Source organism: Struthio camelus, chromosome W (assembly GCF_040807025.1).
Source record: "Struthio camelus isolate bStrCam1 chromosome W, bStrCam1.hap1, whole genome shotgun sequence".
NCBI classification, from domain to species: Eukaryota; Metazoa; Chordata; class Aves; order Struthioniformes; family Struthionidae; genus Struthio; species Struthio camelus.
Window position 1 is genome coordinate 14,409,532 of NC_090981.1, and position 13,810 is coordinate 14,423,341.

A 13,810-nucleotide genomic window follows, 5' to 3' on the forward strand; every position below is an offset into this window, starting at 1 on the left:
AGTTTTGATGAGACATGGATTACATGGGGTTGGTTTTGGTTCCCAGTGACATGGGCACGCCTTCAGTTCTCTGCTGGATCAGTGAATGACATTACATTCAGAATAGTCATTAATATTGTAGTTTTTCTAATTGTACTTGTCAGTACGTTTATTTACTATTGTATTTCCAGTAAAATTACCAAAATACAGACAAAACATCTTTTTAGATTAGTTGGCTTTCACAGAAAATCTATTGAAGTATTCTCCCAGCTATAAGAAACAACTGTATTCACTAATGTGTCCTGTGTTGGCAGGGTTGGCTGTGACATGATGCCCTTGCAATCTGAAGCCTGTTTGGTGACATATATGTGAAATGACTGGTGCGATCCCAGCTCTGTAGCAAGTTGCCCAAATCACAGACGTAAAGAGATGTCCTGGAATATTTGCACATCTAGCTATTTTGAAGGGCTGTCCTGGTTAAATTTAAACTTAATCTACACATGAAACTCTCATACATTTAAGAAATCTGATTTTTAAAAATGATTCAGTTCAACTAGTACAAATGCTTGTACTCTATTTGGACTAAGTCTGACTTAGCTTAAGTTGAAGTGGAACAACATCTGTATGCATACAAGGCCTAGTCTTAAATATTTTCCCCATCCCAGATTGGGAGAATGGGACAGATTTCTTTTCTGCTAATTCCATGTATGTCAAACCCATAGCCTCCACCAAAACACAGTCCTATATACTCTTCCCTTTGCATGACTGCATAATTTAATTTCTAAAATCTGGCCATGTTGTATATCAGATAAAAACTCCATCAAAATAAATCTAATCTGTGATGCTAGTCAACTGTAAATGTGCTTGCAAAGTAACTTTCTCACCACCAGTGACTGACTACTGAAACTTGAGTGTCCAGGGACATTGGTAGGTAAAGCAAGTTTATGTTGTCAACACTTGTATTTGGCATCCTTCACATTATTTAAGGGAAAAAAAATCTACTTTTCCTGGGCTGTCTGTCTGTCTTCTCAGCTTTGTCTTTAAGGATATAAGCACGTTCTAAAATTGACCCTGTGTTGTGACATAGTAGGAAGGCAGTCACAAATCCCATATTTTGGGGTAAAACTCATACTCCCCCACAACTAGAGGCTTCAGTTTCCCTCTTTTGCAGCCTAACATGAGCTCTGAGGCGGGAAAGCGCAGCTCAGCCTGGTGGCCGCTCGGCCCGCGCCGCTCCATGGCGGCCGCTGGGCCCTCGGCAACAGCCGAGCCGCCCCGGGGGCTGGGGGGCCGCCCGACGAGCAGCGCGGGCCGAGCTCGTAGGAGACGCCGGAGCGACGCGAGACAGTGAGTGCCCTCCGCAGGGACGACTAACGGCCGCTGCAAGGGGCAACGACTGCGACCCCCCTGGAGAGGAGGGAGGGGCACTGCCAACAGCCGGCAGCGTAACCTCCCACTGCGTCATGGCGATGGGGTCGCGACACCGCCAGCACGGGGGCGGGGCGGCCTGTTGGGGGCGGGGTGAGCGCTGCCGGAAGGGCAGTGGCGGACGGCGTTCGTGAGGGACTGGTAGTGGGGTTGCTTCCGGCGTGGCACAATGGTGGCGTAGTGGTGAGGGTAGCGGTGGCGGTGACCGGGTAAGTACCCTCTCTGCGGCGGGGCCGGGCCGGGCGGGAGGGAGCGCCTTTGACGCCGGCTCCTCTGGGGTCTTCCGCCCTCTCTCCGCCGCCCGCCTAGCCCGGGGCCCTGTTTTCCCCCTTGGCTCGGGCCTGGTGTCGTGGGGCTCGGACCGGGGCGGCGTGGGCCCTGCGGCCCCCTCTCCCACCGCCTGGCGGGCTGTCCCCCGGGCCATGTTTCACGTTTCTGTTTGCAGTCGTTGGGGCGGGGAGGGCTGGAGGCCCCCGTCCATGGTCGGGGGCGGGGGGTGTTGGAGAAAGGGGTGGCGGGCCTCGGAGTGGCAGCAGGAGGTTGCCCGGGGGTGGTGGCAATCTGGAGTCATAAGATTGGTGTCTGGGTCCGGTTGATAACTGGGCTGCTGCTACCTGCTGCTTCTGAGCCCGTAGAGAGTGATTTCATCCTTCAGTTACACTTGCTCTTGAGCCTCTTGCATTGCCCAACTGTCTAGCACAGCACCTCACTTGTTTCTGAACCAAATGCTGAAGTGAACTTTGACTTTGTGCTCTCTTCCAGCATAGGGTGTGTTTCATCATCCAACCTGATGGTTGGGTAGTGGGTTTTGCTTCTTGGGATGACTCTCAAACAGGCTGTTTCTAGGTCACTTTAAAATACAGATTTCGTAACTGTTTCCTTCTTAAAATAGGTAGCAAGTTCACTTTGTGCGTTTTAAAGTCTTTTGCTTACTAGCTAGAATAACTGGCTCTCCACAATAATAAATTTAGTTTTTTGGGACAGGCATCCAGTTTATTTTTGTCACTCTTAAGAGCAAAACACCTTTTCTGCTTACGAGAGAGGTAAATAATAAAAGCTTCAAGCCTGTAGAAAGCAGACACTGAGATGCTTAGATGCCTTTTTAAATTCTGCAGGCCTTAAAGGTGCTTTCAGGCAAGTCAGACACCTTGCTCCCATATTAAAGACAACAGAAGTACATCTGCTTAACTGCTTCTAGTAAATGCCCTACAGCCTTCTCTGCGTCCTTAAGCACATACATGTCTTTTGAAAGAGAAAACATTTTGTTCTCATTTGCATGTGTCTTTACTTAAAACAAACAATGATCAGTGTAGTTGTGATTGCTGCTGTTTATTTATGTTGGGCTAGTCTTTTTCAGATAGCGCCTCTTTTCACAGTCCACTCAGGTTTATGCTAGTGCTTGAGTTACAGCTTTCTGGAAACATTGCAGTAAGAACATGGACATGACCAAGTCTGGGGGGCAAGTTGATAGCCCAAACTTCTTAGAAAATATTAAAATAACATAAATAACATAGAAGTGTTTAATATCCAGTGATACGAGACCTCAGACTGCTGGTCTACATAAAATATGCAAAGTGCACTGGGCAAAGCAGGGTTGTTTCTTAATCATTGTGTGGTAATTGCTTCACAGACAGATTGGTGCTCAACTTCTGAATCTCTATCCTATCTGACCACAACTTTCATTTTTAACAAGGTGAGCAGTGTCTACTATTGGGAGAAGGTGATTATTCAGGTGAAGTAGAATGGCTTTTGTGGCATCCTCTTTATTGCCTCACATATATTCTATGTGTGCCTAAGTTCCTAGAATCTTTCTTTCAAAGCTTTCCTGTGCTGTGAGCTGAGGCTCTGATGTGGACTCTTGAAACAGTCAATTTATGCAACTTTGTTATCTGTCCTAAAGGCATCTAGACCTTCATATCCAAAAGTGTGTGGGCTGTCAATGAATTTTGTGAACCACCCATAGGTTTAGGCACTTTAAGAGGAGAAAGCCCAGCTGAGTTTCAGACTGCCTTTTGGTAGGAGCAAATTTTGTTTTCTGCCAAGACTTGCATGCCTTGATGGTATTACAGGGCCAGGGCTTTGATTGTTGGCAATTTCCTTCTCAAATAAACACAGGTGCACTGTTATTATCAGTTGATTATTTTAAAATGCTACTTTAACTTTCTAATTTTTAGGTGCAAATCATTAAATTGAATGGCAATAACAATGGGAGATGCTGCAAAACCTTGTTTTGCCAAACAAAATAAGGAACAGGAAATTTTACGTGAAGAATTAAAAGGGAATCCCTTACAAAAAGACTACCAAGTCATGGATGATTACAGAAATGGTCATAGCAATAAAATAGATATCAGCCTTCAGAAGAAAAAGGGAACACCAGCTCGTTATGGAAACAGTCCCAGACGAGGGCCACGTAGTGTTTTGAGTTGCCCAAATTCACTTAAAAACATATGTCACAATCAAGGGTCAAAGTTACTTGATATCCAAGAAGACCAAATGAAGAAGTGGATATCTGATGACCATTGTGATAGTTCTGACAGCTGGAGAGAGTACAGATCTGCAGTCTGGATTCCCATGCTTAATAGGACAAGAAAGGACTCTTTTCAGGAGGTCGAAGGTGCAGGAAACAGAAATGTAAGAAGACAACTTCAGAAAGACTTAACAAGTGAAGACATTTCAGACATGCAGAAAGGAAGCTCTGGTAATCAACATGTTTGTTTATTTTTACATACCTATTCCATAAAGTAGCTTTCTGTATATACTATTGAAAAGTACAATTTCAAGATTCATTGTTAAAACAAAAAATCGTTTTTGTTCTGTAACACCTTGCAAACTGTCAACTGTACTATATTGCAGCACAACAAATTGTTACAGCACATGATACAGAACTTGCCTCATAAATTGTGTTGGCTTGATTAATTGATTTATAAGTGGTAGGTATAAGTAGATTGCGGCATCTGTGTAGCATCCCTGTTTGCAGTTTTCCAGGTACAATTTGACTGAATCTGTCAAGACTGATAAGGGGTATTTCAGTTAAACTGCTGCAGAATAAGATTTTTGGAGCTATCAATGAGGTCCCTAACCGTATATCTCAATGAAGATAAAAACAATGCATTATAGATATTGTAAGGATTTTTTACTGGCAAGAGGCAATAATACAGTAATAACAAAAATAATTTTCTGTGCATATTGAACTTCTCTAGATGAAATGGGACAACTGATACTAATAATGAGAGTACATTTCTTAAATATTGAAATGCGGAGGAGAACAGAGGCAGGAGGGGTTAAGGTGCTTGGTGTTATCAGTTCTTCATTGAACTTGAGCCCAGAAAGAAGTGCAACTAGATGAAAGCAGTACAAAGCTTTAAAGAATAGAGTATGTATTGGATAAAATGAGAAAGATTGAGGCACTGATGAGCTGCTGCTAACAGGGAACTCTGAAGTTAACAAGAAATCTCCCTTTAGTTAAGAAAAGGGCCAGGGGCGACATTGGTCTGCCCCTCTGCTGAGAAGGAAGGATATTGATGGTTGATGCCAAGAAGGCCAAGAGTTACGTGTCCTTTCCCTTGGTATCAGGTGTCACTGAAAAGATGAACTGTGAGCAGGTACCAACCTTTCATTGTTGGAAGTAAATTGTGTTGCACACTTGAGCTCAACCTCAGATGAGGAAAGAGCGGAGTAGAATACTTAATGTTCTCAAATTGGTTGGGTCTAATTAATTTCATCCTGTGAAACTTAATGAACTTGCTGAAGTAGTTTTTTGGGATCATTGGCATTTACATTTGAGAACTTATTCAGGAGAAATGAGGTACTGACAAATAGGAAAAGGCAAACATCTCTTAAACTACAACAAAACACAAAATTTAAAAAAAGATACACAATTTTAACCTCGGGAATCCATTCTGGAACAAATAATATAGCTTACTATAAGTATTTGGAAGGTAACAGAGAGATGAGTAGCAGTCAGCATGAATTTGTCAAGAATAAATTGAGTCTGTCTAATTTATTTCTTCAAAAGGGTGATCAGCTCTTGCGGACATGGGAGAAGCAGTGGATAGATATTGCTAATAATACTTGAGACGCTTTATGTGATAGTCCCATAAGTCAACTAGAGGATATTTCTCTAGATGAAATTAATAGGAGTGTTGCAGAGCCAATTTGATAACTATACTCAGAGAATATTTATCAGTGATTTTTGTCAAAACAAAAGGAAGCATTGAGCAAGCATCTATGAAGATCCTATTCTGTTTGATGTTCATTACGCTATCCAGATGATGAATGAAGAGAGCATGCTTATTAGTCTGCATGTGCCATGGAGCTGGTAGGAACTGAATGCAGAAAAGCAGGAAGAGATATTAAAATAATTTTGCAAAATTGGAGACATGACCTAAAAATAGGATGAAATAAATAATGGTATTTGCACATATTTCTATTTTAGGTAGGAATGTCAACTGCACAAATGCAGGAAAAAAGCTGCTAGGTAGTAATTTTTCAGATAAGAATCTAAAGTTATAATGAATCAGAAGATGATCATGAGTAGTCAGTGTCATGCTGTTGTGAGGCATGAAAACAGTTGCAACCTGAAATATTCTTTATTTTGTAAGTGTTTGGCAAGCTCTCAGTTGCAGTGCTCTGCTCAGCTTTGGACATCCCATTTCAACAGAAAAAATAGAAACAATCCAAAGATGACCAAAAAGAAGCAAAAACTACAGAAAGTTTAAACAATCCCTGATCTTTCTACAGAAGGAAAGGGGGGATGGGGGTATAATAATAGCCTTCAGCTATCTAAAGGAGTATTACAATCTGTTTTGTGTGCTTCTAACAGATGGGACACAAAGCAATGAGCCTAAAGTTCAGCAAGAAAGATTCAGATAAGGAATAAAGGAGAAGTTTCTAATGGTAAAGCTAGTGAAGTACTGGGGTGGCTATTTGGGGAGCTCAGGGAGCCTGTACCTGAAGGCCTTTAAGAACAGGTCAGGCAAGCATCACTCAGGATTGACCAAGCTCATTTAATCCTGCTGCGAAGCGTGGGCATGGAATAGCTCACCCCTTGAGGTTCCTTCCTGAGCTCTAATTCTATGACAGGTAACAAACAATTACTAAAAATGCTTCTCTTGGCATTTCCTTGTACTTGAGATCTTTTATGTACTTGTCTCTTTTTTTTTTTTTTTTTTTTTTTTTAAACCTTTTTACTTATCTCATTGTAACTCATAATGAAGGAGTTTAGTAAACCTGAGGCACTGATTCTTCTGCGTGACCTGTAACTTTAACTTGCCTTTAGTACTTTTAGTCATTAGCCTATAATTAGATTGCCAGTACTGTAACTGCTGAATAATATTAGAAATATTTACTTTGTAAACTTTTTTTAAGTTACTTTGTGCTCACGGAAATAAGTGATTAGTAGGTACCTGTCATAGACTTTCTTGCAAAGTAATATATTGGACGTTTTCTGCAAGTTCTGTCTACACTGATCAGTAGAAATGCAACCAAACAGCTGTTGTATGTCTTAGGAATTTTAGCAGGAGAGTCAGTATGGAAAATGGAAGGGATGCATAAAGTTAAAAGATAAGTTAGACTTCTCTTTCTGCTTCCTGGGAGTTCCATTGGAGTACTGTCCCTGCAAACTATTAAGCCTTAGTTCTGTTTTGTTTATTCTAGCATAAAATTCTGCTGAAAGGAAGTGTATTACTATTCTTTCCCTATTCCTGCTGACAACACTAGCACACATATGCAGTGCAGTGAACTGAATCAAACAGCTTGTTGAAAATTCACAACCAGTTCATCTGCCAATTATTAGAGACAAAAATTTGGTATGGGTGTTTTTATCTTTTTTTAATACTGCAAATTAAAACCTCAGGCTATGTTAAGGGTTTCAGAGTTTAAGAAAATTGCATAAAACTTTTTCAGAAGCACTCAGAACTTAAAAATTCCATGCATCTGGACATCTTGTGTAGATGCTTAAATGAAAGGTAAGATGTGATCTGAACTCATGAATTGGCCTGTGTAGGTTCCTGAGATCACTTTTTACATGTGTTCTTCGGACCACTATCAATTCCTGCTTCAAAACTAGCAAAGTTTACCTAAAGCTAGAAATTATATGTCCATTAATGTCTTCCAGAACTATTGATATAAATATAACTAGCTCTACGAGCATGTTCATTTTTGCAAGATGTGTAGCTTTATTAAGCAAGGTATGCAGATACTTTCAAGTTAATTATTTATTGACATGAGTAGCCAAAAGGGGCTATTATCTTGATTTTCAGTTGTCAGTTTAATAATATGATGGCAATCCTGATCCATATACTGGTTTAAATGAAAGGCAAGCGCACGGTTGTTTACGATTGTTGCAGTTACTGCTGATAATAAATTGCTGTATGTCAACTAATTCACTGCAGTGCTGTATCTTAGTGCTCTTAGCTCTTGCAAATAAAAGATCATTCAAATTGGCCTATACTCAGTAATTCTGTAATATTCTAGGTGGTCTGTGGGACTGCTGATTTTTTCCAAATGATTTGTGCATCTAAGCCTTACTGGGCATCCTGAAATCTTTGGACATAGTCTATCTTTCCATTCTAATGGCATACAGGTATATCTCAAGTAGGCAGTTAAATCTACTGCATTTAGTTTTATTTTTTTTGCCAACTTTAACAAAACTAAATAAGGTTGACTTTTTTTTCTCTCTTTAATGGGGCAAACTGTTTGCAGTTCTTTAGTTGGTGAGAGTCAAAACAAAGATAATGTAGGTTATGACATACATGTATGCTCTTGCTATTATCAGATTTGCACAGAACAGACTAGGAAACCATGCAGGGTAGATTTGTATCTTCTTTGGTTAGCACGTAACCAGAGTAGAAACTAAAGGGGGGGGGGGAAATGCTGTGTAGTACTCTGAAGTTATTTGACATGTTTGCTCTCATAACTCTTTATAAGAAATGAAGAAGCATAGGAAACCAAGAAGATCAAGAAGAACTAGAAAAGATGAGTATGATCAAGATGAAGTGGATGATCCTGTCATAAATGAATCTGTGCTGTTGGCAAAGGACCTTCTTGGGTTGCAGCAAGCTGAAGAAAGATTGAAGCAAGACTGCATTTATAGACTGAAGAAGGTGCCATTGTCTTTACCTATATAGTTCTCACCTATTTGTTTAATCTGTAAATACAATGTAGAGGGTACACTTTGAGCAATTTTTCTGACTGCAGCTAAAAAGTCTAGTTATATAATTGAGGTAACTGACAAAACTGGTGCTGTTAATGAATTGTCAAGACAAGGCAAGTTATCCTTTGTTTTTTACTATATTAAATCTTAGTCGATATCTGTACTTTCATAGGAATTTTAAGCATTAAAAAAAATCAAATACACAAATTTATGAAAGCAAGTTAAGCACAAATAGGCTGTTCTTCTAGTTTGTGAATTAACTATAGGCTGGGCCAGTATACTAGAAAAGTTTCATTATGTGCCTGCCCAATTAATATAATCTTCCATGGGTATTGGCTTTTTTCCTCTGTAAAAGACCAGATGTTGGGCTTGATTGGTCCGATACCACCATTCTTCTAGCATTATATTTGATATTCAAACTTTCTGTCTGTAAAAAAATTGAATTAGGAAAGCTAGTGTGCATATTTCTGCATTTTAGAGTTACCACTGCTCTACTTGAGAGGGATATTGAATAAAATTAAGGTAGTATTTTTCTATATCTTAAGGGTTTTTTATCATCTCTATTTTAGCAACCTCAAAGCTACCCATCAGCAAAATACACCTGCAAATTGTGTGATGTTTTGATTGAGTCGGTGGCTTTTGCTCATAAGCACATGAAAGAGAAAAGACACAAGAAAAGCATAAAGGTGAGTTAAGGACAGTAAAAGAAGCATAAAGCACAGATTCATGAAACTGTCCTTACCCTGCTAATGACAATGAAACTGCATTACTTTCAAAATCATTTCTTATGTATTTTTTTTACCATATACATGTTTTTTAAAACTCGAAGTGCTTCTCAAAAACTCTGTGATGCTGGTGAAAAGAATACACTTGGGACCTGGACTTTGCTTTCCCCCTCACCTTGGGAATTTAATTTGTACCTTTTCATGTCCGTTATTGAAATAAATCCTCGTTTAAAGTATAGTTCAGTAATATCTTGTTACTGGTGATTTAAGTATAATTAAAAAGCAGTACCAGACTCTTCTATCTTGCTGTTCTTTAATCCTTCTAATAGTATAATTATATTTAGTCATCTTAGTGCATGTTTTATTGGCATATTTCAAAAATGAAGTGTTTTAATCAAGTCCAGAGCAATGAGGAGTAACAGTAAGCAAATATACTTGGTATGACAGAACTAGAAATAATAACCTATGTGTATAGGTGAAGCTTGCCATTTGGAAATACTGTAAATGAAATTCAGAGCTTGTTGAGTATTATAGGCATGTTTATAAGTATGCTCAAACAAATTATTACTACTTTTTTAATCAAACACCAAAACAACTTCCAGCATAACCTCGATTTTACTTATTTTTAATTAAATTTCTCCTGGTCCTTCTTACTTTCTCAGCTTGAAGTGGATGAAAATCAATGTTTTGTGCAGGTTTTCCTTTTTTTTTTTTCCTTTTTTTTCTTTCCTCTTTAACTCCTACCCTTTCCCACTTCATAGCAGATGAAAGGGTTGGTGGCATTTTTTTCTGTTCCAAATATATGTAATGTACCTCTGCACATTACTAAAGCCTCCTGGAATTCTTTGCATCTATTATGGTTTCTGTCTTGATATACTTGTTTCCAATTACATCCAGTATTTTGAAAAGCTGTGGTAATGTTAATTGGGATAAATTACATGCATTCATTCTAACACACTAAGCAACTAAAGAAAATCATTAAAACATCAGTCTTATCTTTTAAAGGAAAAGAAAGAGGAACAGCTGCTGACTACCTTGCCTCGTCCAACACCTTCCCAAATACAAGCTATTGGTGTCACCATTGAAAATGTAGTGCAAGAGTTTGGCTTAAATAATAAAGATTTAGAAGAAAGGCTCAAAATTAAAACAACGATGGAAAACTTATTGCATCAAAAATTGCCAGGTATTATTTGTTGTTTTGCTTTAATGCTAGATATGCTAACTTGAAAAATTTCACAAAGGTGAAAACTTAAGTAAAAACCTTGATTAATTAAATAATAAAACATTATATTTAGTTACTACATTCTGCTGAATGACGTGATGTGACAAAGTAGCCTCATATCAGAATTAAATTACAATGGGTACTAACGACCCAAACAGACCTGTATTGTAGGGAAAGATGAACAGGACATGGGGAACATTTGACCTTCACAATAAGCCTTTACTACCTACAGCATGGGAGATAGGACTTCCTAACTCAGCTCTGTGCTGTTGGAAGACCCTTCACTTCCTGTGGCTATCGAAACTAGGTGTAGGTTTAAGATCTACTGGCAGTGCTGTAAAGTAGCTCTAGACTTACAACTGGATATAGAGTGAATACAGTACAATTCTTTCCATTGCAGAGGGCTCATTGAGATTGTACGGCTCCTCCTGTAGCAGATTTGGTTTCAAAACTTCAGATGTAAACATAGATATCCAGTTTCCTGCCAATGTAAGTAAGACCATTTTTATCACATATGTCCAAGTGGTTTCAGATGTTTGCACCTTTATGTAGATTATGGCTTAACTATAACTTGCAACAGTGTGGTAATAGTTTTTTTGTTTTTTTAATGAAAATGCATTAGATAAAACAGAGCTACCACATTAATGCTGTCTTAAAATAACATTCATACACCACTAATGGTCGTGTAATATAATGTGACTTTGTGCTTTATTGAACCTTCCTTCTAAAAAAAACTTAAAACACCTGGACTCCTGGTAGTCCTATAAGACACAGTTATTTTCTCTTATAGCTGAATAAAAAGGCAGATCCGTGCTTTTGCCTCTACACTGGTATATGCGCGTTAGGGTTCCCAACTGCTAGGTTATGTTTGAGCCATGAAACCATCTTTGTCATTTTTGTGAAGCAATTTAAAGTCTTCATTTGCTATTCGAGTTATTTCTTTACGTTTCTCTGTTTGAACACTGAAAAGAAGTTAAGGATTGTGAAAAGCTTTTGATTCTGTGCTTGAACTTATTTCTGCTGTAGTAGGTGTGACAGCCTCATAGCTAAAATTTAGCACTTTCTCGAGGACACGAAGATGGAAATGTAATGGGGGCGAAAAAAACTATTCAAGTTCATAAATATATATAATTAAAAATAAGACTGTGATTTCAAGCTTTGACATGAGGTAGATCCCCTATGTCAGGAAGCAATCATATTTAAACACTGAAACAGTATTTCTTCAGGTTTTTACATAACCAAGTCTTTGACGTAGAGGTAAAAATAGCTTTATTTACAATTAATCCAGGATTTTTTTCTTGTAAATAAGCAGAGTTCATGTTCCTTTTGATATAACTTTTCATCCTTAGTTAGTGCTAGATTATATTTTCTTAGTTGCTGTTATTTTGTTTCCTTCTTGCTGCCCATTCTGGGGGGAGCAGAAGTGGCATAGCGGGTATGTCTAAAAATTTTTTGAGTTATGGAAAACCACCTTTTTGACAGCAATGAAAACAACTTTATTGCCTTATTCACAGATGGCTCAACCAGATGTTCTCTTACTTGTGCAAGAAAGTCTAAAGTACAGTGGTAAGAAAACTTCCTTCTTAGTTTTTGCATTATTCTTACTATTTAATAATGTTGAATTCTACTTCTGCTGAGCAGATAAGCCATATGCTGTTCTGTTGAATAATGTGAGAGTGAAAAATGTTGTAGAAAATATGTTGACAAAACTTGCTTTTGTTTGTGTTCTGTTTAAAGGCTACTGAAGTCCAATTATTTTTGTTGGTGTGAGAAATTCTAGTTGAGTGTTCTTCTACATTATAAGCAAAGATGCCATGACTGTGCTACTTTTCCTTCCCCATACTGCTCTATTACCCTTATCATATAGTAGAGGAAGTAGCTTAGGCTCTTCTAACTTGTGTTCAGAAGCTTAGGGACTTATTTTCAGATTGTTGTCACTTTTCTTATATATACGGTTAAGTGCATATGCCTGGTAGCGCACTGATGCCATGTACAAATGAATGCATACAGACATGTGTTTTCATGTAACAAGTACAACTCTATGTACTAATAAAGGCGAATAAAATTTAAGATCTTAAAAATTGCACTCCAACCAAATAGAGCATATACAGGCAAAAAAAAAAAAAAAGAGAAGATGCCCTTTCCTTTTAAATGTGAATTTCAATTAATTTTTTGTCTTTTTTTGCTTTATGTCCATAGGAGGGAAAGTAGAAGTATAGTTCCAAACATGTATATTAAGTATGAATATATTTATTGAACTAGATTTTCTGTCTTTTTTCTCACCTCTCCCTCCCTTAACGTCTGTGCATCATCTTCTCTTGTCAAATGACCTGTACAGTCTTTTAGAATGGAATTGTTTATTGCTAAACCAGAGTGGAGGTATGAAGGCCCAGATCCCAAAAGAACTCAGGATCCCTAAAGTGTTTTAAAAGGAAGGAACAGTTGCTTTAACACCTTGTGCAAAGCCTTTTCCTGTGAGTCAGGAGATACAGGGGCAGAACATTAGGCATTTGAAGAACCCAGTGTCAAAACCAAGATGTTTTCAAAAAGGTTAGGTGTCACAATGGCTAGGTGGCACCAAGAAAACACTTCTCAGTTTCAACATTTCTGAATTAGGTATCTAAAATTGCATCATAGTTTCTTCTGGATCTGGCCCAGTGAAACAGCTAGGTGTCAAATAGTAGCTTCTGGTTTTGATCAATATGCTCTTATTGGAAAAATGAACGGAGTGGCATTTGAACTTCTTAAATGTAAAGATAAAAACAAAACTGAACTGAATTTGGAAACCTATATAAAAGATAAGGAGGGGGGATAAAAGTATAGAAAGAAGACATTACATCATGTCAAAAAGCTGGCTCTAACACTTGCATTGTTCCTAGATTACCAGGGAAAATAAGCTGAGATATTTTCTTTCTGTTTAGTACTGAGATAACTCTATATTTTTCATCTTTCACTTTAATTTTGTTTTTACAAATGTCATTGGTCTGCCTGAAGTTCTTCTAGAGATTAACCTGTCTGCAGTAGAGCCAACACTTAACTGAATACATCTGCTTAATTGTATTATACCTACTGTATATATTGAATTTTGGAAAGTTTTGTTTTTTCTTAAGTATTTTCTTTAACAACACTGCTTAACGTAGTTTAGACCACGTTCTTCCCGTTACGTTTTTAAAACATGCTTTAAAAGAATAACAGGATTGATCTGTCAGATGTACTGCATTCTTGGTTGAATTAATTAAATAACTAATTTTGAGATTGTTAAGAAACTGAGATTCAGACTCTAGGTGTACTCCTCTAGCTGCA

General features: G+C 38.2%; 1 protein-coding gene across 8 annotated transcripts in view; it reads left to right on the forward strand.

Annotated features, from left to right (window-relative positions):
* Positions 1-1,486: 1,486 nt before the first annotated feature.
* LOC104139700 (terminal uridylyltransferase 7) overlaps positions 1,487-13,810 on the forward strand; it is a 36,107-nt gene continuing 23,783 nt past the window's right edge. For all 8 annotated transcript variants that reach the window (XR_011137231.1, XR_011137232.1, XR_011137233.1 and 5 more), the window contains exons 1-7: positions 1,487-1,616; positions 3,582-4,105; positions 8,335-8,510; positions 9,130-9,246; positions 10,291-10,468; positions 10,908-10,996; positions 12,022-12,073. Coding sequence is in view for 5 of the 8 variants with exons in the window: in XM_068924492.1 (XP_068780593.1) it covers positions 3,601-4,105; positions 8,335-8,510; positions 9,130-9,246; positions 10,291-10,468; positions 10,908-10,996; positions 12,022-12,073 (1,117 nt within the window). In the remaining 3 variants the exon portion in view is untranslated. The remainder of the gene's footprint in view (positions 1,617-3,581; positions 4,106-8,334; positions 8,511-9,129; positions 9,247-10,290; positions 10,469-10,907; positions 10,997-12,021; positions 12,074-13,810) is intronic.